Source organism: Symphodus melops (assembly GCF_947650265.1).
Source record: "Symphodus melops genome assembly, chromosome: 3".
NCBI lineage: Eukaryota > Metazoa > Chordata > Actinopteri > Labriformes > Labridae > Symphodus > Symphodus melops.
The window spans coordinates 9,856,940-9,881,601 of record NC_136693.1 but is presented as its reverse complement, the minus strand read 5'-3'; the positions used below and the strand labels follow the sequence as shown (position 1 = coordinate 9,881,601).

Sequence of the window (24,662 nt, the reverse complement as noted above, 5' to 3'; positions counted from 1 at the left end):
GATAATCATATAGTGACCACTTCTTGATACTGATACTAAAGACATCTGACTTTTGATCAGTGGTATTGGGATTAACATTTTCAGCACAATCATTTTTTTATACACAGACTTCAGGTGAGGCTGACACATGTCTGTGTATGTGCATGCTTCTGAGTTCACCTGTACTGTGTAAGCTGATAACACACAACCTCTGCAGTCAGCACATTTGTCTCAAATATTATCCTATTAGTAATGGCAGACAGTAACTGGGCAGGTACACACACACACACAATATATATATATATATATATATATATATATATATATACACACACACACACACATTTACTAAAGATGCTTTACAGCTGATTTAGTGGCTGTAATTATAACAATATTTATTGTACTATGATTATACCTCAACTTTAACCTGAAATATCCCAAACGCTCAAAACCAAAGAAAACAAATGTGGTTTGTGTCTTAAATACATTTTCTAGAAAATATTAGTAGTCATACAGTAAAGTATAATATGTTGATTGTTATTTTATATCCATATATTTTCCTGAAACATGTTGATAAGATATACTGTACAAAAGAAAAATAAATGGCTGTTCTTATTGCTTCTTTGCAATTAGAAGACTACCAGAAAATGTTCAACTTTGAATTAAGACTTTCAACAGGGAAACTGCTCACCTGACTCCTTCAAAACATTCTCCTGCTAGCACTTTTCAAATCTCTCAAGTACATAGTATTTTGTGTAATAAAACTACAAAAAAAAAATGCAAGTCTAACAATTTGTGTGTGGTATCATCAGACAAAGGTTGCCAAAATAAAAGGGGAGCTCGATGAAAATTACTTCAAAAAGTTTTTTACCGCATGATGAGTAAGTTTAAGAGGATTATTAAAACAGATTCTTGTACCTTTGGATGGAGCAGCACAAGTTGTTTGAACTAGTTTCTTCATGCTAAGCTAAGCTAGCCAACACTACCAGATCAGGAAAGCAAGTCAACAAATAATGGCTTTGGTAAAATTCAAAAATAATAGAGATCGCAATAAATCTTATCTTTAAAACCCCAATTTCTATAGCTATCTAAGATATGTTGTTAGAATGACTGCAGGAATTTAGGACTGAATTTGTGTTTTTTTTTCTCTCTGCTTGAAGAAAAACAAATCCGCAGAAATGTGATGGTTTTTCACCGTCAACTTCTATTTCTCAGTTCTCTCTGTGACCGTACAGTGACTGTGTGCTCCCTTCTCTTTAACTGCAGCGTGAACATGGGTCAGCGCAGGATAGAGTATTACAGAGTTAGCCTACATACTGGATAAATCCCTTTGAGGAAAGGTGATGAGTCAGGTAGATCGTCTATGAGAGTGAGAGATGGGACTATAAGGTGATCAATGGAAACACTGTCATTGTCGGCATAAAGCAGACGATAAGATATGTAACAACTTCTCGACTGAAGAACCAGAGGACTATTTTCTCATCACCTAGAATCTCCTTGCAACTTTCCTTTTCCTTTTGCAATCTGGTCTTTTCTAAACTGACTTTCAGGCATTTTTTTTCCTGTATCTCCTTTCTGTATCTTTTACTCCTTCTCATCTATTCCTCCCTCTCTCCTCCTCACTTATCGATTGTTTCTTCATGGATATTGGTGGCCTCACAACAGTAGTTTCCAACTCTACCTACATCTCGGCCCGTGGGAGCTTTGATGGCACTGCCAATCCTGCATCCAACCGAGACAAGAAGTACCACTCCCTCCTGAAGCTTCCTCATATCACAGCGTGTGAAGGCCTGAGGGAGACTTTAGACCTCAGCTTTAGGACAGTCTGTGTGAAACAGCCAATTGGAAAACGTCTCTTCCAGGAGTTTCTGGACTCCAACAATGAGTATAAAGGCACCTGCCGCCTGTGGGAGGATATTGAGGAATACACTTTGGCCGATGATGAGGATAGAGTCAAAAAAGCCAGTAAGATCTTGTCCAGGTACATGGAGCCTGGGGCGAAGTATTTCTGTTCCTTTTTGCCTGAAAACAGCATCACAAAGGTCAAAGAGCAATACCAAGAAGCCGGGGACCATCTTTTCTGTGAGACCATGGACAGTGTTATGGACTTTCTGCAGGAAGTGCCCTTCACTTTCTTCCGGGAAAGTATGTATCTAAAAAGGTTTCTACAGTGGAAGTGGCTGGAGATGCAGCCCATAGGAGAGGACTGGTTTACGGAATTTCGTGTACTGGGGAAAGGGGGTTTTGGGGAAGTTTCAGCCTGTCAAATGAAGGCCACTGGGAAACTATACGCATGCAAAAAGCTCAACAAGAAGAGGCTGAAGAAAAGGAAAGGCTACGAGGTGAGAAAATCCATTGAAATTCGCTTAATGATATGACTCTTCCATGAGTCAGATTAGTTATTGCAGAATATTTTCTTAACCTGGCTCCTGATTCTACAATTCATTTAGTAGACATTTTTATCCAAAGTGTCAAACATCAGAGAGTAAGTACAACACAAGCAAAAGACTAGAAAGGAGAAAACATTGTCAAGGTGAAAAAAAAACAGCTATAAGTCCAATCGACAGGTGTTGACAGGAAGTGCACAAAGGCAGAGCACTTCCTAATAATAATAATAATAATTTAAGTATAGATATTGTCATCAAAAACAACATCAACAGAATTCTCTGCACAATTTAAGGGTGTTGTTTTTGCACATTTTCCAACAAATTGAGTTCGTAATCCCAATGATGAACAAAAAGAACAACAAAAGGATCATGATGTAATGAAGGGGAGCTTAATGCCTTTCAAAGTCTGACTAAACCTGTCCACTTTTTATTAATGTTCTGCATTTAAAAAAACCCATTAGAAATATACTTTCTGTATTACTCTCAAAATAGTGTTTACCGTGCTACATTAGTTAACTTATGATTATGCTATGATAATGCTTATTAGCGTTTTGAAAAACTTACTGAAGATGTTGTGTTGTTTCTCCTAGAGTTGTAATTACACAACACATGGTTGTATATATCTTTCAAGTTACCTTTCCTGTTAATTTTTAACTGTGGTACAAACATTTTTAACTTTTTTAAACTCTGCAGACTTTACATGTCCTTGTTTCTTTGATCAGGTGTCATTTAGCAGCTGAGTGTCCATATTTTTACAAAATTAATTCTGGCTTTCGTTGTTTTTGCTCAAAGCATGGTCTCATATAAGGGAGAGAGGTTTTTTTTATATTATTTTAATTTTAAAATAGCTAAAGATCACTTTAAAACACATGCAAAAAGGACTATAAACACTGTACATGTATTCTCATGGCTGCTGTCCCTGTGTGTCCTTCAGGGGGCAATGGTGGAGAAGAGGGTCCTGGCTCAAGTCCACAGCAGGTTCATTGTGTCTTTGGCCTATGCCTTCCAGTCAAAGACAGAGCTGTGTCTGGTCATGACCATCATGAACGGAGGAGACCTGAGGTCAGATCTCACTCACTGACATTCCTGATCAAAATTGGCTCAGCTCTCCCTTTCCTCCCACTTGTAAAGCCACCAAGAACTGTTGTTTTGACACTGATGTACAACCCAACATTATTTGGGGATTATGCAATAAAAATGTATATATCAAGTCAAATCGCCAGACGGTGAAAAAGAGATAGAGAGAGTGGGTGGGGGAACACATACTGTACGCAAAACTACGGTACATAACAGTGTATCAAAAACATTTAGAAACTTACTCATAGACAGGTTACTGTCTATGAGTTGGACCGCCCCAAGTAAAAATAAAATACCTTAACTTATTTGATTGTATGTATTTCATGTCAGTTCAGCTCTGTCTGAAGCATTGAATAAGGTATTAGTGAGTTACAATGCAATGTCTCTACCTAATAAATGTCAATAACAGGCTTGCCTCACTGTTCAGATATCACATTTATAACGTGGACGAGGACGATCCTGGATTAGATGAGCCACGGGCCTGCTTCTATGCTGCTCAGATCATCCAGGGTCTGGAGCACCTCCACCAGAAGAGGATCATCTACAGAGACCTCAAACCAGAGAACGTGCTGCTAGATAATCAAGGTACCAAACAAGCACAAGTCCCTACAAGAAGCATTCAGTGAGGAAATGGTTATCAAGCTGTATTTAGTCTGTTCAATCTGTGCAGAAATAAGGATGTAAATTAAAAGAATTTGTTTTGCCAGATAACAGACTGCTCTGAACAGCTAAATGTTCCCTCTTGATTGTATTATATTTTCTTTACACATGACAGTGCTGTTGTCATCAATACCTAATTATGCCAGGTGCCAAACCAAACCCTTGTAAAGACTTTTTTGTTGACTCCGAAAATATTTTTTATTATTTTCCTCTTGAGCTTAAACACACAAAAACAAACATAGTTATGTTTCCGACACATCAGAGGACTTACTAAGACTGGCCATGGATGCGTTTCTCGGAGAGCTAACTTGTCATAAATCTAACCCTAAAATTGAAAGAGGAATGTATGAGGCCACTATTCTCCTAACTTTCATCACTTTCCTTCAACATGCAGCTCACTTTGGTTTGTTAACTCATGTTTTCTTAGAAATGATCTGAGCGTATGTTCACTCTTTGTCTTCTTAGTGTGGATTAGTTCACCTGATCACTCCATATTTCAACACTGCACTCCCTCACAATCATTCTATTACCTACACATCAGGTGCATTGTAAAAAGAGACGCACATTAAATACTCAATAAAATTGAGGCAACAGAGTGCACACATTATTATTAATTTAATCTAACTTTGTTAAAAGTTGAGTTAATTAAAGAGTTAACTAAAATCAGTTGCTAAAGAATAGCCTGTTCAAATTGAGTAGATTCAAAGGTCTAAGCTTCCTTAGACCTTTTGAAAAAGCCATGTGTTTGACTTCAGGAAAAAGAAAGGACTCTTTCTTAGTTGTTAGAACTACTGTAAGAACTACGAATCTGGGTGTGTGGGAAAACAAAAGATGACTGTCGTATGGCTTGTCACTGTTCCTCTCTGCAGCATTATTCCAGTGTCGCTCTGTCAAACAACAGAAAACTACATATTCATTATCAATCAGAAATAAACAATATATAATCAAAAGAATAACTTATAAATATAATACCAATTCTTGTGCGACTTAATGTAGCAAAGTCAGACAATCAAACACATGGAGAGAGAAATGAAAGAGAGTAGGAGACCATGACCTCTATGTTCTTGGTAAACCTTTGAACCAAATCAACAAGACATGTTCGTTCAGATACACCAACCAAAGTTGTCTAACTACAGTTTGAGAGGACAAGGATGACACTTGTTGAGCATTTGTAAAACTCCAACATTAATTCCAAGAAAATAATTTAATCACAGTTTGCTCGTGATATCTTTCTGATATCGTGGCGTAATACCATCACACTATAGCCTGCATATTTTACTTGTGTCTCTGTCTCTCTGGATTACTTTGCTTGCTAATTTCATTTTGTAATGTAGCATACACCCACAAGTTGTCATTAACAAATAACTTTCTAAATAAGACAAATAACTTGTCTTGTGACCAGATGATAGCTGCAGAATTCAAAAGAAGAAAAAAGGAACAAAAGTGCTTGTCAAATAAAAACTGGCAAATTCTATTCAGTTGGATTCATTAAAAAATCTCTTCATTTAGAATTCGGCCTACATAAACATAAATATTATATTTAATGAAACAAAAATAAGGAGATACTATCTCAAACTTTTTTGTTTGAAAGTTACTTAGATAATTGGCACAAAATCAAGGAGGCATTCATGTTGAATACATTTGATCAGATATTAAGTTAAATGTACATGACTACAGAATCATTTATTGCAGCGTGTGCAGGGATGATTTGACACGTCTCACGTGTTACCACTTCTTTGATATACGGTAATTAGTTAGAGAAAGAATAAATATCTAAAGCATTAAAGGTTTTTCCTGATCTGCAAGTCATTGTTTGAATAAAATGCACAGCTCCTGACATTCCCCTGCTGTTTGTTTTTACAGGTAACGTGCGTATCTCTGACCTGGGTCTGGCTGTGGAGCTGGCTGTTGATCAGGTGAAAATAAAGGGCTACGCTGGGACTCCAGGTAGAGTGGACATTTATTTTGTCTCTTATAGCAGGATCTGTCAACACACACCCACAAAACTCACAGCGTCACAGTGTTTGTCTCCGCATTATAAGACATTATACTATTGTACTTTGTCCCATTTAAAGATCACATGCTGTAATGTGCACAGCTGCTGTTACCTTCATCCCAGGACTACACTGACACACTACAACCACTGCCAAGATAGACTCCAGCATGAACAGAAAGTACAAACACAATCTGGTCAAGCTGTTTTATCAACTATTTTATTTAAAGAAGCAGAAATCTGTGACTGGACAGAAGATTCAATATAGGCCTACAGGTACATTTTCTTAAATAAAAATTATAAAATGAGTTGATAATGTGATTAAAAAATATAATTAAAATACTCTAATACTCACCAGTATTCACCAGCTGTAGAAGCTATAGAAGAAACACGACATTGAAGTCTGAAATGTATCTGTGTATGGAGTTACTTACATTTCACATGTAGTAGTATTGTTATTTTGTTGTTGTATTGTTATATTCAAAAGCACACTGGCTTGACGTGATTTCATGATTTTGGCTTTAAGAGGTACGACATCTTTTTCGCAAAAATACTTATAAAATCATGTAATTTCAGAATGGTGATGCAAACATTTTAAACATTCCTGCTACATTTGTGTCTCATCCAAAGTTCAATTACAAAACTGAAAGGTTAGGACCTGTTTGCTTTCACTTGCAGGATTCATGGCTCCGGAACTGCTGAGAGGAGAGGAGTACGACTTCTCTGTTGATTATTTCACTCTGGGGGTCACTCTGTATGAGTTTATGGCCGCTAAGGGACCCTTCAGGACCAGAGGAGAGAGGGTAAAACACATACCTTTGAACTTTTCCTTTTTTGAGGCTCAATTTTTTTTGGGATGTTTTTTAAACATTTTCTAAAACCTTGTGATAGTTTATTTACAGGGTTTTTTGTTTGTTTTTTTTACTTAGCTTTTAGGCTCAAGGTTGCCCTCTTGTGGCCTCTTTTTGATACTGTTGTAAAATATAGGTCTCACATATGAACTGTAGTTTACTTAAGATGTGTTAGGGTTTTACATGTACACAATTTCACTTTAAAAAAATGTAAATTAGTTTTACTCAAAGTATCAAATGTAAAATTAGGGTGAGTCCTTTTATGTGTAATGTTTAAGGTTAATTTATGTATACAAATTATGTAGCTACAATTTGAACGCTTTTGTAAAGTCTCTGAGAAGTTCTTACAGTGCTTAGAGTTCTTTGGTAAATTTACTGAGGCAATCATTTTAACCTTTAACATGGTCATGATTTATTTATTTGATGAGATACTTACATTAAATGTAGACTGCATTAGTTTTCATTTGAAGTTTAGATTTTTTAGTAGATTCAAAAACTTAAAAGAAAAACTTGACTTTTTCAAAGTTTGTATAAATTGAAGTGTGCAGGTTTTGAATGAGTTAGACTTGTATCTCTTTCTGATCTCTGTGCTAAGGTGGAGAACAAAGTGGTAAAGAAGCGGACTCTAAGTGATCCAGTATTTTTTCCAGAGACGTTCAGTGAACACGCTCGATCCATCTGTGAGGGTCTGCTGTTCAAAGAGGTCGACAAGAGGCTCGGGTTCAAGAACGGCTCATGTGATGAGCTCAGAGAGCATCCCTTCTTCAGTGAGATCAACTGGAGAAAACTAAGTGCAGGTCTGTACCAACCAGAAACAAACAAACAAAAAAAAAACGTCCATCAATTTTTTCTTTGTTGATGTACAAATGTTATGAATTATGTCTTTAACATAATGGTAATAGAAAAAAAATAACAGAGAGAACGAAATGTCTATTAAGAGTTGGATAAGTAAAAAATGAGCCTTATGCTGTGTTCTTTGTTTAAAAAATGAAGATGAAACGCCGGTAAAACCTCCAGAAAATATATTTTTGTTTGATTTAAATATTTCACACACTGACAACAAATTCTGTTTAGGGAGGCTCAGTTGACTCAGGCTTATACCCTTTAAATTTAATCAAACCATTTTGAAAATCTGCATCTTCCTTCCAGGGATCCTTACTCCCCCTTTCATGCCAGACTCCAAGACAGTTTATGCCAAGGACATTGGCAACGTCGGGGCCTTCTCCACAGTTAAAGGTGTGCAACTTGAAGACAAAGACAAGACGTTTTTTAACGAGTTTGCCTCGGGGAACATCTCCATCCCCTGGCAGGAGGAGATGATCGAGATGGGGATCTACAGTGAACTCAACATCTGGGGACCCGGCGGGACTTTGCCCAACGACTTGCGACGTGAATCTATCCTGGAACAGACGGCCAAGTCATCCACCTGCACACTGTCCTGAAAGACTAAACTGGGAGCAATGCATCACAGTATTTACTTGAGCAGATAATGGAAGGCCTTTGAACTATATCCTAATAAATCAAAACAACCTGCTTTTGAGCTTTGTGTATATATTTCAGTTCATGCTAGCGTTTTAGGAATCCAATGAGCATTATTTATAATGATGATAACACCACACATTTTATTTTTCAATGAAGCTCTAATAGACAATAACAGACATAGGATTTCTTGCATGTGTGTTGTTATTTAATAGAACACTCGCCAGTGTTTCACAGGTCAGTATATTTAAACTTTCCAACAAAACTTTTAACAGCAAGCCATGTTTAATGTATGAGCACACATGATTTCTACTTTTTTGTACAACATCTTTAGAGGTTTTGCTTAATTGTAAATGTAAAAAGTTTGTGTCCAGCTGCTGAATGTTTTTTTTTAATCTAATAGAAATGTTCAACATTTTCACCAAATTTACGACACACTTGGTGTTTGGCTTATATTTAAGTATTTCATACATGTAAATAAAAGTCAATTATCTTGTAGGGAAAGAAAGCAAAATGGGTTAATTTTGTTATTCACTTGCAGGCCGCTTGGGGGCGCTGTAAAGTTGTGACGAACAGCATCATGACAAGAGGGATGCCGCATGTACATGATGAAACCATACGATGAAACCCATCAACAAACTCAGTTTCGTCATTATTGTTTGAAGTAACTATTTTAACCACTTACTATAAGAATTCTTCAAAAAAGACCTTCAAGATCATTCAAGTTATGTAAGATAAATAAGTAACCCTTTATCACTGAGGGCAACACGGGAGCTGGTTGGCTCTCTCTCTCTCTCTCTCTCTCTCTCTCTCTGTGTCTCTGTGTGTGTCTCACAGGAGCTTTGAAAAAAGTTGAACCTGTGTGTTTTCAGAATCAGCTGCTGTGGGAGCATTGTCACCAAACTGAACTCTTCTTTATTAAAGAAAAGAACAAGAACACTTTTTTCCGAGATATAAGACACAGTATCTGACTAAATCGTAGCTCGGTGTCGGTGGATCTTTGCGGAGGATGAAGAGAACTCATTTTTGAGTCAACAGGGACAAAACCAGCAGCATCACAAAACTTCAACGGCGTCTCATTTCCAGCATCGCTGTGTTTTACGGATTGAGTGAAAATGCAGCAGCATGAAACCCAGCAGGCAACTCAGCAAACAGCAACTGAAACACTGGATCCAGCAGGTAGGCAACACGATGTCATTATGGCAGTGTCCCTCCTATGGACATGTCTAATCTGATACTTGCTTACTTTGCATTGTAACACTTTGCTCTAGAATTAAATGCAATGCAATGTAAACTTGCACCTAGGCCTATGTATTTCAATAAGAAACCCTATATTTTTTATTCTCATTAGGCCATTAAGGACGTTTAAATAGAGTAAAACTTGTTGGTTTTATTGTTTGTTGGAAACCTAATAATGCTTTTATCAGAGCTCCTGAGTACAAATGGAAAGTACATGTTCTCCAGTTTCGCAATGAAGCCTTATTGGGTTAGTACTGATGGACACTTAAACTTTATTCAATTATTTGCATTTAAACGTCGTTTTATTTTGATGATTTTTTTTAAGAATCCAAAATATTAAAAGGCTTATGGATTTATAAACAAATGAACTACTAAATACAGTTGATCAAGTGATACTCATCAGAAATGAAATAATGGATCAAACCACTCAACAGTAGACCCTTTATAAAACTTTAGTCTACATCAACTTGAAATACTGCTTGTATGTGTATGATATTTATGATATGGGTTAGGACATGATCACGCACAATAAATAGGCCTCATTTTATTTACCTTTATTTTTTATTTTACCTTTACTTTAAGTGCAGTTCATAGATAATTATTGTAAGTAATTATTCATGCAAGAATAGTTAAAGAGCAGTTTTACAATATCATACTGTGCTTACCGTCTTAATTAAAAAGGATGTAATGAATGCAATAAATGTAAATATGGTCTTCACGTCACACTGTTTCTTTTTCTTGGTTGTTGTCAGATCAGTACCTGCGTCGGAGGAAATCTGCCCTGTGGGGGACCGTCTCGCTGCTGGCTCTGTCTCTAGTGGTGCTGACTGTGGGTCTGATCTCTGCAACTCGCACAGACAATGTGCCTGTTGCTGGTTATTATCCCGGGATCACTGTGAGTCACAGTCAAATCTCTGTCATTTACTCCCTAGAGAAAAAAAACTTAAATGATTGTTCTGTTATTATTACTACTTTTTACTTCCTGTGTCTAATGATTCTTCTTGTTTCCTCCACTTTGACCTCTTTATACCTCCAGCTCAGTTTTGGAGCATTTCTGGGTATTGTTGGCATACACCTGGTGGAAAACCGCCGACCCATGGTGAGTCTGTTCCTTGACCTTTATGCTGTTGTTAAAATCCCAATATATAGAGTTTCTATCATCCATTTAAGACATTTTCTGCATGTAATTAGAACCATTCAGCTGTAGGTGGGATATTCATTAAATGTTTGAATAATTATTTTAATCTTTAATGAGTTATTGAACATATTCAAGATTTTAGCCTCATGTTTGATCTTGCACAATGTAACCTTTGTCAATGTGTATTCTGTCATTGATATTCACCTACCCAAAATAACACACTTTTCCTGGAAACAGTACGCATGTGCCATAAGTTAAAGGATTATGTTACAGACTTTGCAAATCCACAAAACCATTTTATGGCAAATTGCTCTATTATGAGGAAGAAACAAATCTGATTAGCCAATGGCAGTGTAATGTGTTCTAGGTCCTTGTATCGAGGTCAGTGTACTCAAATGGATATGTGGCCAGGAGATGTGAATGTGATTGGCTCTGGACTTTAGTGACATGAGGGGAAATTGCATTAGTATTGGTCAGTTTCTGACAGGGCTCCTTTATTTCATACTGTACAGGGACACCATCAAAGTGCCTCTCTGTACAACCTCTTTTTTTAACTTGAATAAAGTGAATAAAGTGACAATAACAAAAGTTTGAGAGCTTCGGAGTGATACGTAAGGAGATAGAACGTAATTAGAGTATATTGAAATCTTCATGAACTTACCTCCAATCACCATACCTTGGTACGACAGTTGACAAGTGTTTCACATGTCAGACAATTGCACATTAAGGGCAATGGGCAACCAGAAGTGGACTCTGTGTCATTTAAGTAGTGAAGACAGTATCACATTCACAATGAGACCTGTGTGAAGTTCCTGCAAAGACAAGAGGACACCAGTGACACAAAAAAATATCCACCCTTGAGTTGTAGCATTTGGTTTGTCGATATTAAATCAATCTTTATGTGTATAGAGTTAATTCATAATTCAAGAGTTATCGCTCTTAAGATTCTAGTTTTTCCTCAGATTAGTTTACAAACATGAAAAAAATGATGCAGTTTAGTGATTCCCAACCCTTTTGACTTCGAGCCCTACCTACTTCTTTCTATAAAAAAAAAAGCTGGGACCCCCAAAGGACCCACTTAGAAAAAAAATAAAAGACCAGTGGCTTACAAAATTTAACATTAATTTGAGTAGTTTTTATTGATAAAATGTAAACAGATTAGTTTTACACACACTTGTTCTCATGAAAAAACCTTTGTATCCAGTAAGTGTCCAATCATGATTTCAGTTGGTATGTGCAAATTTAATTTTGACACGTTCAGAGCAGACACAACCTCGCACCCCATCTGAGACCCAGGTTGGGAACCAATGATTTTAGAGAATAGAACAAGTGTCTTACGTGTACATGCTCCCTCTGCTTGTTACTGGTATATCAGTTTGTCTTGTGAATTTTTTATTTTTTGTCCACTGTTTCGTCTTATGTTGCCTCTACCTCAGCATAGTATTCTAATCTGGTCTACACAGATATCCATCATAAAGCTGTTCATACATGTTAATAGTCTCCCTCTGTAAAGTGTCACAAATAGAATAAGGATTTCTTGTGAAAGACGTTAAATATTTGTAGGCTGTAGGCTCTCACTTCTATTTTAAATGTGTGAAAAAAAACAACACTGAATACATTTACATCCTGATTTATTTATCTATCTCCCAGTCTGGTGCTTTAAACTTTAACCGCGTGGTTGCTGGTCTTCGGTGTCTCCTGCAGTATGAGGCCAGTTTGGCTCAATGCTCCCCTCACGCAGGTGTCTTCTTTCCTCCTGTGTTTGAGGCTTGTACTGAAACAAGAGAGCCTGCAGATGCATGAGGGAGGCTGCTCATTAAAGAACAACTAACTGTTCCACAATACCACGGACACCTGAGAGCTCTGAAGCTTTCTTTTACTTCCTGGATGTCACAAGCTCTGTTTGCTGCTCTGCCTGGGACCGTGAAAAGTAGCTGATGAGTTGTTTGATTAAACTCTGAAGACAGACACTTAATTCAACTAGTGTGTATGTGAATCTTTGTTTGGAAAATCAAAGAAGAGAACAGACTAATCAAACAATGAAATGACAGCCTTCAGCTCGACAGTTGATAAAGCTTTATTGTGACAGACAGAATAATAATACTCATTCTAAAGTAGGAAGCCAAACAGATAATAAATCAATGCTGAGCAAATCTTTAGTTAGAAATGAGGAATAATAATTTTCCACCTTGCAGATCTGTATTAAATTGCTTTCTTATGAGTTGCCTCGTGGAACACTTCATAGCTCAGATATATATCAGATAGAAGATTTTATTGTTTAAATTAATTCTGCTCGCTCAGTATGTGATAGAACTTAGATTTTTATGAAGGGGTGGATGATTTTTCTTCAAATAAAGCTTTAAAAAATCTTAATGACTCGTGTAATTCAAGTTTTCTCTCATCGTGTCCTCCAAAATGTTTAAAAGGATTGTGGAGCATGAAAGTCTCTGAAAGATAAAAATAAAAAAGACAATCTCCCTTTATATTCTCACCTCACTGACACTCTGATTCTTTATGACTCAACCCTTCATGCAGCTCGTGGTCTTTTCTCAGGACGCCCGCAGTTACTGTCTGTATCTCACAGACTGTCACCCTTTTGGTCACCTTGAAGCTCAGGACAGCAGAACAGTGAACCTTTAAAGGGTCGTATTTTATCCAACGAGTTCCCATTAGCAGTGTGTCCAGCTGTGGTCATGATTGGTCACTGGACCGCTGAGCAGGAGAAAAAGACCTTGCACCAGTCAGCGACTTTACTTACATAACCTGATAGGAATCTTTACTGACTCCTATAAAACTCCTCTTTGTGTCTTTATCTCCTCATCTGGATCTGATGGATCTTTAACACTCTCCTCATGTGGGTCTCTTTGCATCAATAGGCATTGGTCTTTTTGAAATACTTCACCTGGCTCTTATAATTAATTCCATTAAAAGAATCAGTCAGATCACAGTAACAATTGTTATGGATCATCATCATGAATGTGCAGATTACTCACACCTGAGTAAGCAGCTTCCCTTTCCCTCCAGGGGCGTGTACATGGTGCAGCCTCGGTTACATTGCCCCTCTCTAAAACCTGAATGGCCATCCCAGGTACCTCGCCTTTATCTGATCTGATCTTTATCTATATCAGAGATATATTATCTATAAAGTAGAATGATGATCTCTCCCTGCACTTTGGCAGGACAGATGCTCCAACCAAATATCAGTGCAAAGTTAAAGCAGACTGTCATATCATTTCAAATTTATTTGTTATACTTAATTCTGTTACTTTTGGAAAGAACTGTTTTTTTGTTGTTGTTGTTTTGTAGTTCTAAAGAAGTAAGTATGGAGGTGTTGTTTGGCACAAAACTCTCACCTCATTGGCTATCACAAAGACAATATGGCTGCTGGGAAGGACAGACCATTTTTCATGGAATTCCTGTGCATTGCAATATTTAGGAAAGGAGTCGAAAGCAAGAATAAAGGGGGTATTGAGAAAATACATAATAATAAATTTATTAGCCGATTGTTAGATATGTATTTTTATAAACATTATTTAAAATCAAGTCGTTTTGTCAAGAATCTTAATAAGGCTTACCCATTCAAAAAAGTCTGCACGTGCCCCTGTTTCACTCTTAAGCTGACAATTTTCAGTTCTGTTTAGTTATGAGGATATGTGATTTATGTTGACTCATGCCGCTCTCTTATAGCATTAGCAAACAGTTATTAACTACCTGGTGTCCATAGTGTGATCATTGGAGGTGGGGGAGACCAAAGAGTCAAAAACACATTCTCAGATAAATTATAAATCCTGTCTGTGGCTGACAAATGTTTTCAATTTTCAATCTCACCAATTTGAGGTTTTTTTTCCTGCTGCCCCTCAGTGCCCAAAATCCAGTAATAATAAAGAATTTGAATTCATACTCATATAAATGTAAAAAAATAAATTAAATACCTTTTTTTCTGACTTAAAAACTAAGTGTGCTCTAACTTGAAGATATGCCCTAAAAAACCCTAAATGTCAACCTAAAATATAAATGGTTCAAATGTTATTGTAGAGTTAATAGAACTCATTTCACTCAGACTACTTTTTAAACGTTTTTACATCTAACACTTCTTTCTTACTGATATTTCCTCCTGGACTCGCCTCCAGACAGCAGAAAAACTGTCCACCAACTGTGGGCCTGTGTGTCTTCATTTTCTACAGTATTTGATTTTTCTCTCTGCTTCAGTTGCATTAGGGAAGATTGGGCGGGTTTGGGGATATTGAGTGTGTGTTGAGGTGTTTTATGTGCTAGCAGCTGGTGCTAAGGTAATGTGAAGTAATGCAGTTGTCAGGCTCTATTGTCTCTGCTGCTGGCTTCATCTCCCACTTACAGACCATAAAAGCAGAGTCATTTAAACGGCTAATGAAGTGGAGAGTCTGGTCTGGTAGCAGATAAAACCTGCAGAGAGAAAAAAAAAAGTCTTTCTCAGCTCTCCTTTTGTTTCACTTTTTGAGGGAAATTAATCTTTAAAAGCTCTTGTAATATCCGTTCGACGAATCTTGTGTTATTCTCACATGTACAGATCAATATTTCACATGTAAATAAGGAGGAAAAAATCTGACATGTGAAACAAAAATCAATTAAGTGTGGCAGATTCTTGAAGCTTCTTGGGCTTGATTATTCTCACACGTTCAAGGTTTGGTTCCCTTTTTTAATATACAAATGACACCTTTATCATACGGTGAGCCCTAAAAACAACTAACCCTGCTGAACTAAAACAGCTGGCATTCAAATGTACTTTTTTTTTAAAACTCTGAGTTAAATGTCTTAATACATACAAGGGCACCCTAGCCAGCAATAATATTGTCGATACCTTTATCTTCAGATTAATAGATAATTATTTTCTTGTACAGAGAACAGTAGCTTTGTAAACACGAGCTAGAGGGCTAATCAAACTGCTATAAATATGAAACAAAAGGTAACTAACTGGTTAACTAAAAAAGTCCTAACTAACAAACACTGATAGCAGAGTTTGTCAACGGCTTTTCATTGGCTGTTACACACAAAAAGTGTCTGCTTCAATTCAATCTTGAACCCCCCTCGTCCCCACACACATGAGGAGATCTTTAAATTGGAATCAGATGTGATTAAATGATTCACATTCACATTCAACCTCAGAAAAAAAACAAAAAACTATCATCTCAAGAAGTTGGAGTTCAAGAAAGAAAACGTTTTTTTCTTTTTTTTTCTTGAGATAACAAAAAGGCTTTTCAGAACACTCGTTTGTGTCTTGGCAGCATAAAGAAACTGCTATTCATACTACACTTGTTACTGAAAAGATGCATACACAGCACACTGTGAAAGCTGGGGATTTAGAACTGTCGAGGTAACTACATTACAGGATACTAGACATAATTTACATGACTCGTATTATCCAAATGCACCTGATGCACTGTAGACTTTCTCTCTTGATGCGGCGAGTGATCGTTCATCTCATAAATAATCTAGTGTATCTCATGTTTAAATGGATGTTTAATTAATACTCTTACGTAATAGTGTGGACAGCTCATCCACACTTCATCTAATTAGCCGAGGTTCTTTACAAATTCCTCCTGCTTACATAACACTGGTCAACCTAAACAACCTGCCTTTTTCACAGAAATGCTGCAAGTAACTTTTAAATGATATATTTCATATTTAACAGGTTTTTGTTTTGGTTTGTTATCCTAAAAGAATAAAATGAACATCTTATGTCCTCGGTGTAGAAAAAGCACAGGTGTTCAACAATGAAGCACCTTTCTACTGTCTTGGTTCCACATTTAAAATGTCTTTTGTTCTGGTATAATATATATAAAAACAGAAAATCAACACATTTAGTCAAGTTAGACAAGTCTAATTAACATTTTCTTTTTTCTCTATCAGAATACTCCATGTACTTCACCATAATATAACTGTAGAGTTGAAAAACTGAAGATCTGACTTGGTAACTCAATTTTGTCAATACAGGATCAGGAGACTATACATTTATTAAATATATGCACTACGACTAATGGCTTTATTCCAGTTTCCCTCTGGGACAGATAGATACAGTGGGTAGAAAAAAGTGTGTTTAATTTGCTGCATCAGTACAGCAGGTTCGGTCCTGAAGGAGCGATTGAACAGACAGTAAACGATGCTCAGTGATAAAGTTCCCGATAGGACATCTGTGATCAGCCAGCTGGGTAGACTCCCTGTGTGTGTGTGTGTGTGTGTGTGTGTGTGTGTGTGTGTAACTTTGTCTTACAATAAAAGTTACATGATAGAACATGTCCTCGCTTAATTTTCAAATGGGAATTTAGAAGGATTCGATCAGTAATCAGCTTCTTGCACATGATTTACTCACTCTATGAGATAAGCAATACTGTGTGTGTGTGTGTGTGTGTGTGTGTGTGTGTGTGTGCGTGCGTGCATGCATGTGAGTGTGTCGGATCAAGAGAATGAGATTGACCTCACTAGTACAAAAGGCCATCCTCGTCCCCTGTTCTTTGCCTCTTTGCCTATAATTTACCCACAAAGCACCTCTCTGTTGGCAGATTGAGAAGCCATACATTTTTTTTATCGTCCTTCAGCCCAGATGCTGCAGAGGACCAATCAGGACACACATGAGCAGAAACACTGAGCTAACATAACCGGTCTGGTGTGTGTGTAGGTGTGTGTTTGTGTGTGTGTGTCAGAATAGCCTAATAAACACTTTGCTTTTAAATAATAAAAACGGTAATATCAATTGATGGGGGAGTTTAAAATGATGGTATAAGGCCTTTGTAGTTGATTAACATTGATGTGTTAAACTGATTCTGAGAATACTTACTGCAACATTTTATTTCTATGAAAACATTCCTTACTTTAACCCTTTTTTCATCTGCCTTTCAGCTTACAGCAGCAATCATATTCATCAGCATCGGAGTCATTGCATCGTTTTTCTGCGCCATAGTGGACGGAATCATCGCTTCAGAATTTATCGTAAGTATGAAACGTGTTTACATGCCTGAGTTTAGCAGACAAAAAACAAAGGTTTAGCTACAGGAGTGGAGGTCAAAGACCGGCACAGAAACCTTGTTGAGATCAGAAACTTTGCGGATGTAATCAGACCGAGCTGTCAGCTTGGACATGTGGAACAGACGAGCTAATCTCAGCAGCCGACCGGCAGAGAGCCGAGGAAACGTTCAGCACAAAAGGGCTGATTAAATGTGTCCAAAAGTTCTGAAAAACACGACAAAACTTTTCTTTTACATGGACACATATTAAAGAAATAATCGTAAAGAAACATGTAAGTATGGACAGAATGTTGAAGAAGTCTAATTAGAAATCATTTACAAGGACAGGTTCATGTAAGCTCATGGTGAAACTAGATTTTACCAATTATACTTGATAATTATAAATTCCCTTTAGTTTTCAACTTCTCCTAAGGTCAATATTAAAATAATAACAAAAATAAATAACTTCTTACAACAAATACTGCTCACAGTAAAGTAACTTTAAAGATCCACTATTGTTAACATTGTTCACATCATTGAATTGAGAGGACAAAACTCATTCTGGATGAAAATGGACAAAGTTTTTATTTTGAAGGTTTGTCTTGAAGACATTTTTTGGTGGCAGCCTAAATTTGTTTGGATCACAAAATGTTACAATGAGATACCAATCATATTGTATTACATAGCATTAGTCTTTGGGTTTTTAGTGTGATAAAACCCCTTGTTGTCAGTCTTATTTGATAACTCTTTTTTTTTTTCTTTTTTCGAAATTAGAATCATAGTAACCTGAATATGTTCGCATGAGAATGAAGCAGGTCAAATAAGGTGGATTTTTTTCTCCATGGTTTGTTACGTGCGTGCCTCAGTCGGTCACATCAGCCTCATGAATTTAAATGAGCGTCTTAATGAGTGTGGACCAGAGAGTGTTTAAAAAGCTGGACCTCTCAGCACCTGGCACAGAGTCACTGATATTGATCATCAGTGCCATCAGAGCCTCAGCACATATTTTCATTTTGTGCACACGGGACAGTAAAAGTCATATTTATTGCACCTTCAAGCTTTGCAATCAAATTATATAAAGTCCACTGTGGTTCATCACCGTAGGTTTTATAGTGCAGTGCATCAGGCACAAGCCGTATCCTCTAAGGACGCATAGATTCACACAAGCCACATACACGTGCAGTTGTTCCATGATACACAAAAACACGTTTTTCCCCCCACAATAGAAAGAAGCACTGAGATGACATTTGTTGTATTTATGACAACAGTTACTACATCTGTGGTTACAAACCTCACCAAAGGTTTTGTTTCTGACACTCACAGGACACGAGGCTCTTGCTTGAGGACATGTGTGACCACTACACGAGTGGATCGGGCTACGCCTTCGACAGCTACTACACTGAGGTGATTCATTCATATGTATACACACTTAAAGGTCTAATATGGATCATCTTCACATTGACCACTGCACCTGTCCCTACTTATATTTTACAGTTGTGTTTCGCCGTTATGTCCTCTGTGTTTGAGTATCATGACTAAATAAATAAAACTTGCAGAGCGATTTCCATAAAGTTTTCAACAAGCTATGCTGAGATATCCTCTCTGTTGTTCACTGCTGTTTTTTTATAGATTACTTGTTATAGAGCAAGATTATTAGTTTCAAATTGTCTTGTTATATCAGTGTAGACAACAAGGCCCACAATCCCATACAGTATCACGACATCATAAACTGCCACTATTGTTGATATTTTCATTAAGAGACACAGAGTAACAGAAATGACATGCTGTCTCTTTAGTACATCAACTACTTCTGTCTGTAGCATACTTCTCATCACAAGCAGACTCATGAAGTGAGTGTAGCCTTGACTTGGGTTGACATTTATCTATCACTGTTCACTTCTTATATTCCTCCTCTTACACACTTCTCTATGTCTCTGAAGGTGTAATTTAAAATGTGTCATAAAAATGCACTTCTGGTTAATATAGACTCAAAACCAGAAGTTGGGATCTTTGTGGTTTCTGGGTGTTTGAATGAAAGTGTGTATTGACATCTAGTGGACAAATAATGACAGTGCACTGAAAGAAACATCTTAGGTTTAATCACAATACAATTACAAGCACACAGAAGTTCTGGAGTTGTTGTGTTGACATGCTGATGCTTTACTGTTTCCCTGTGTCTTAATTATCTGGCGGTTCTTTTTGTTTTTGTGGGGGTATTAAGTTATGTGTCTGTTAACAGTGTTAAAAAGTGTATAGTTAAAACGTTCTCTTTGTATCTTTATCAGATAACCTGGTGTCGATTTGGCACTTAGTAAATAGAGATGGTTGATTTATTGATGATTAATTAATAAAGTACCTCTGACATAACAGGTAACGTGCCGTGTGTCGGATAAAGCATGCAAGCTAAAACTGCGGAGCAACACCTGCTACTGCTGCTACCTGTACAACTGTCAGAGGTGAGGCTCAACACAGGATGCTCATCCGATCTAATACATGCCAGAGTGATGGTTTGATAAAAAAAAATGTGTTTTTGCATGATTTAAGATTTACCAGGCATCTTCCAGGCATTCATATTTAGCATGGTTAGCAGAACATGATATGATATCCTTACCTACTTTAGGCTCGGCTGTTGATTTTCTGAACAACACACAAATTGACAAGGATCATCTAAAACTCCTTTTCCCCATTTCTGTTCCCAAAGAGCGCTTTGAAATGGGGAAAAGGGAGCAGCTGGTTCCCTCACATTGTTCAAAGTAGAGGAAGATGCTTCAGGTTGTAGACTTTCTACTCTGTGACTCAGGACATGTGGATCTGTGTTGGTATTTACTGTTTTGTGTCTAACTTTTGTTGTGCTGTTCCCCCTCTTGACCAGGACACTGATTTTTTTTTTTTTTAAATCTTTTTCACATTATAAAGGACCTTTCCTACAACCTACTTTTAAAACCTTGGTGTAGGAGTTTTCTGTCAGATATTAACACACAATATAAAATAATAGCTTTAATGCTCCCCCTGCTTGCAACTATGTTTTATTTCAGAAAGTTTTTAACACATTCTTAGTTTTTCTCCTCGCTGCCAGGAAGGTTTGAAATAAAGAAAACACTGATTTGTAAAGTGGTTTTCCCTTTTTATGGCAGACGTTTTTTTTTTATGTTTTAGGATGAAGTCCACAGGTTACATTGCTGTTATAGCTTGTTCAGTAATACTGACCCCTCCTGTCTCCCTCCTCCAGCAGCGAGCACCACACAAAGTACTACGAGTTCACCGGGGTCAACAGCTGCTGGGACGTGATCCACCTGCACCGTCTGCTCTGGGCCTCAGTGGTGCTCAACGTGATCGGCCTGTTCCTCGGCATCATTGCTGCAGCCATTCTCGGTGCCTACAAGGATATGGTGAGCTCTAAAGACGTGACATAGTTTAGTTTGCTTCTACTTAAAAGACATGGTGTAGCTTCCAAATGTGTCACAGTAACCACGAGCCCAAAGTGAGGCTGGTTTGTCAAATCAGAAGTACAAATTAAGAAATGATAACAGCTAAATGACAAGTATGGAAACAGTTCAAATGTAACTCTTATCTATGAATCCAATAATTAATTTAGCAGTACTGGTCTGTACTGTTGTGTAGGTTAATGTATTACAAAGCATTTAAACACGAATGAACAAAAGAGCTTTGCTAGATAATAATTGCAAAGTTAAAAGCATGGAAAACGAATTGTAATAGGCCTGCAGTATTGATTTGTTAACATGTCACATGTCACACAAAAAAGTACTGCTTTAATGTGATAACACTCAAAACAGTAACACTCAATATCTCTGGCATGAAGTAAACACTGGTAATGTGTCTCAAAGACAGATTCTTTCCTGGTCGGATTTTGTTGGCCTGAGTGCTCCTGATGATCTTTCAACATTAATTTCTCCAGTACATCAGGCAGCAATCTTCTTTACCTCTGATATGCTGTAATAAGGTGTGAGTTTCATGCATATCTGGGGCACACTCACTTCATCTTTATCCTCTGCATTTGTTACTGTCTCTCTGTCTCAGCAGAAGCCGGCTCCTCCGATGGCTCCCAGTCCTTCACCATCCCCACACATCCTGTACAACCCCACCCAGCACATGTTTCCCTACAGCGGCTTCTGCCCTTCTGGACAGACTCTGCCCGCCTACCCTAATTATCCAATACCAATGCAGGTGAGGAGCCATGGCCTACGAAAAGAAGCATCGTAGCATTTTCACGCAAGACAAAAACCAGTTACACAAAGGAGCTCAGTTTAAAAAAAGAAAATGAATTAAGAAGAAATAATTCAGCTGCTCCAGTTTCCCTGTCCTGGTAGGGCTCATGCTGTTTCACTGTGATGTTAGTGGGACACGCGAACACGACAAAAGAGCCATCATTTATTATCTAGGTATGACTTGTGCCTTTCACATGTGGTAGGAAAAAAGGCCTTCATTGAATACAGTACCTTCCTCCCTCTCATTGTTTTAGTATGGCAGCCACATGAGCAGCAGATGTAAGACATTTATTTAACTCCAAACATCAGAGCACTGAATCAGAATCATTTGTATTGGCCAGGTATGTTTAACACACAAGGAAGTTAACTTCAGTAGACTGTCTCAAATGTAGACATTAAAAGAAACTGGAACACAAAGACAAATATTAATCTGCACTGCTGCAGATTTCTAAAGTTCATACATCAAAGTATTTTTTCTTTGTCTTACTAACTGAATATCTGCTGAACAACAAGATACAACTTTCTTGTTATAAGAAGACACATTTTGATCGAGGAAATGAGTCTGCCTGTCGACTGATTTAGTTTTGACTGAAATATTGCTAAAAAAATATCTGATGAATAAATGTGAAACGTCACGCAAACGTTAGTGGGGTCCAGAAGAAGAACCCAACCGGGTTTAATGATTCACAGAGTTTTTCTTGTGCTCCAACGTGACGTCTATTTGTTGTTTTAAAAGAAGACTGAGAGAAGATTGACATGAAATTTGTTTGGTTAATTTCTAAATACTTAAAAAAAATAATGTTTTATTCTCATCATCACAGTTATGGCAGTAGATTCTCCTCTTTGCCATAATGATCATTCTCTGGGATGGAGAATGCCTTTGTCTTGAACTGCATAGAGTCAACTGGGATGTAGTTGCCAAACAAGTCACTCATCTTAACTTGAATGACCAGATACGTCAGCAGTGGATTTTAAAGCTTCAGTGACGGACTCTTGATTCGTGTCATTTTAGACGCCCTGGTAACAAAATGGTACGACTTCGCTGATCTTGCCCGTGAAGGAAGTGTATTCTTACAATATATCCAATCCTGCTTTCAATCAAATGTCTTTATCACTGTCAGTCTTAGTTGTGAATAATGTACATTTAGGCTGTTCAGCAATAGCCTCATCTTATGTCAACATGGTAGCAGCTGTCACAGACATGATCACTGACAGTAACTATATAGAAATAGTCAGTCTCGTCAGTGATGGTCTTGTTTGCTTTTGAAGGTCACATGGAGACGTCAGTGTAAATGTCAGTTCTATTATAACTTGCAAAAAAAATCCTCACAGGATTTCTTGTAAATATGTGATGTTTCCACAGGTTTAAAAAGTGATGACTGCTCATATGATTGCTGATATTTCTAACGATCAGAAAACCAAACAGCACCGTCCACATAAAAATGTCCAAAATGCTTTTTGATATCTTTGGCTCCACTTTCACATACCTCTGCAGCCTACCACTCCCTGTCTCTTCATCCACAGCATAACGGCAGCTTTCAGCAACCTGCTACTCCCCAGATGATCTCTAACGGAGGCCCTGCTTCCAACTCTGGCCTCTCTGAAGACAACCAGAGCCAGCAGCCCACTCAGGCTCCCACCCAGCCACAGCCTCAGGGAGCCATCCAAGAACCGGGGGGCTACATGCTGACACCAAACGCTCCTGTCCTCTACGGATCAGCCTACAGTCCCTTTGAAAAACCTCCACCTTACGCCTGCTGAGCCCTCATGCAAGACAAGAGAGCCTGTTGGAGAAAAACCTTCCTGCTTGATCAGACTGGATGTAGCACAAGACATTTTAACTGTGAACATGTAGACACAAAACACCCATTGAGCTTCATGACTGCTCTGTACTGATGTTTCATGTGGTGGCACTGAGGAGAGACACAGACGTATAGCTTTGTAGTGTAGTTATATGGACAAGGCTAGAGGAAAAGTTTGGGAAATAGGAGACTCTGCTTTTTTGCAGAGATGTCACAATATTATAAAGAAATAAATATGAAGCTGCAGCTCTATCTGTTCATCTGTACTGAAGTTAAAAACTACAAAAATGACCAATAAACAGTGAGTTATGTACCGAACTATTCATTGGTTTAACTGCCAGGTGATGATGAAACTGCTCACCCACCTTCCCCAGATATCTCCTAAACTCTTTTCTTTAAGCCTGATCTGGTCTTCAGATGCATTCGTGTTACAAGTACTTGTAGTAATTCAGTGCTCTGACATTAACTTTGCTAGATTGGATCAGAGGTCTTCCTGTGTATTTTCTCACCGTACTATCTACGGTACAGCTAATTAAAAAGGGCTTATTTCAGATAGAGAAATGTAAAAGATGCTGACGTTGTAATTTTTATGTTTGTGTGACTCGTTAAATGTGCACTAATAAACTGTATTTATTATTGATAATGCATGTGAACGGCTGGGGAAGGCAGTTCTGTAACTGCTATTGAATACTTTATGTATTAAAGACACACCTATTAGAAATGCATTCATTTAATGTTGTTTACAAATTCATGCGGAGTGAGTAAGGGCTCGGTCAAGATGTTGGATTTAAAGGCAGAGTTCAACATTTTAGAAATGATAGCAAAGTGTTCAACGACACAATCAATCAATATCT

The 24,662-nt window shown here is 37.6% G+C and overlaps 2 protein-coding genes across 2 annotated transcripts; both read left to right on the top strand.

Annotated features, from left to right (window-relative positions):
• The first annotated feature begins 1,419 nt into the window (after positions 1–1,419).
• Positions 1,420–8,393, top strand: grk1a (G protein-coupled receptor kinase 1 a). Its single transcript, XM_079339605.1, has 7 exons — positions 1,420–2,321; positions 3,301–3,428; positions 3,871–4,028; positions 5,967–6,050; positions 6,775–6,899; positions 7,543–7,744; positions 8,097–8,393. The coding sequence occupies exons 1-7, from the start codon at positions 1,620–1,622 to the stop codon at positions 8,387–8,389; spliced, it is 1,692 nt and encodes a 563-aa protein (XP_079195731.1). The 5' UTR covers positions 1,420–1,619; the 3' UTR covers positions 8,390–8,393.
• Positions 8,394–9,540: 1,147 nt separating this feature from the next.
• On the top strand, positions 9,541–24,036 carry tmem255b (transmembrane protein 255B). The gene is made up of 9 exons (XM_079339968.1): positions 9,541–9,605; positions 10,418–10,560; positions 10,702–10,764; positions 17,677–17,766; positions 19,104–19,184; positions 20,151–20,236; positions 21,010–21,169; positions 21,822–21,965; positions 23,531–24,036. The coding sequence occupies exons 1-9, from the start codon at positions 9,542–9,544 to the stop codon at positions 23,765–23,767; spliced, it is 1,068 nt and encodes a 355-aa protein (XP_079196094.1). The 5' UTR covers position 9,541; the 3' UTR covers positions 23,768–24,036.
• Positions 24,037–24,662: the final 626 nt, after the last annotated feature.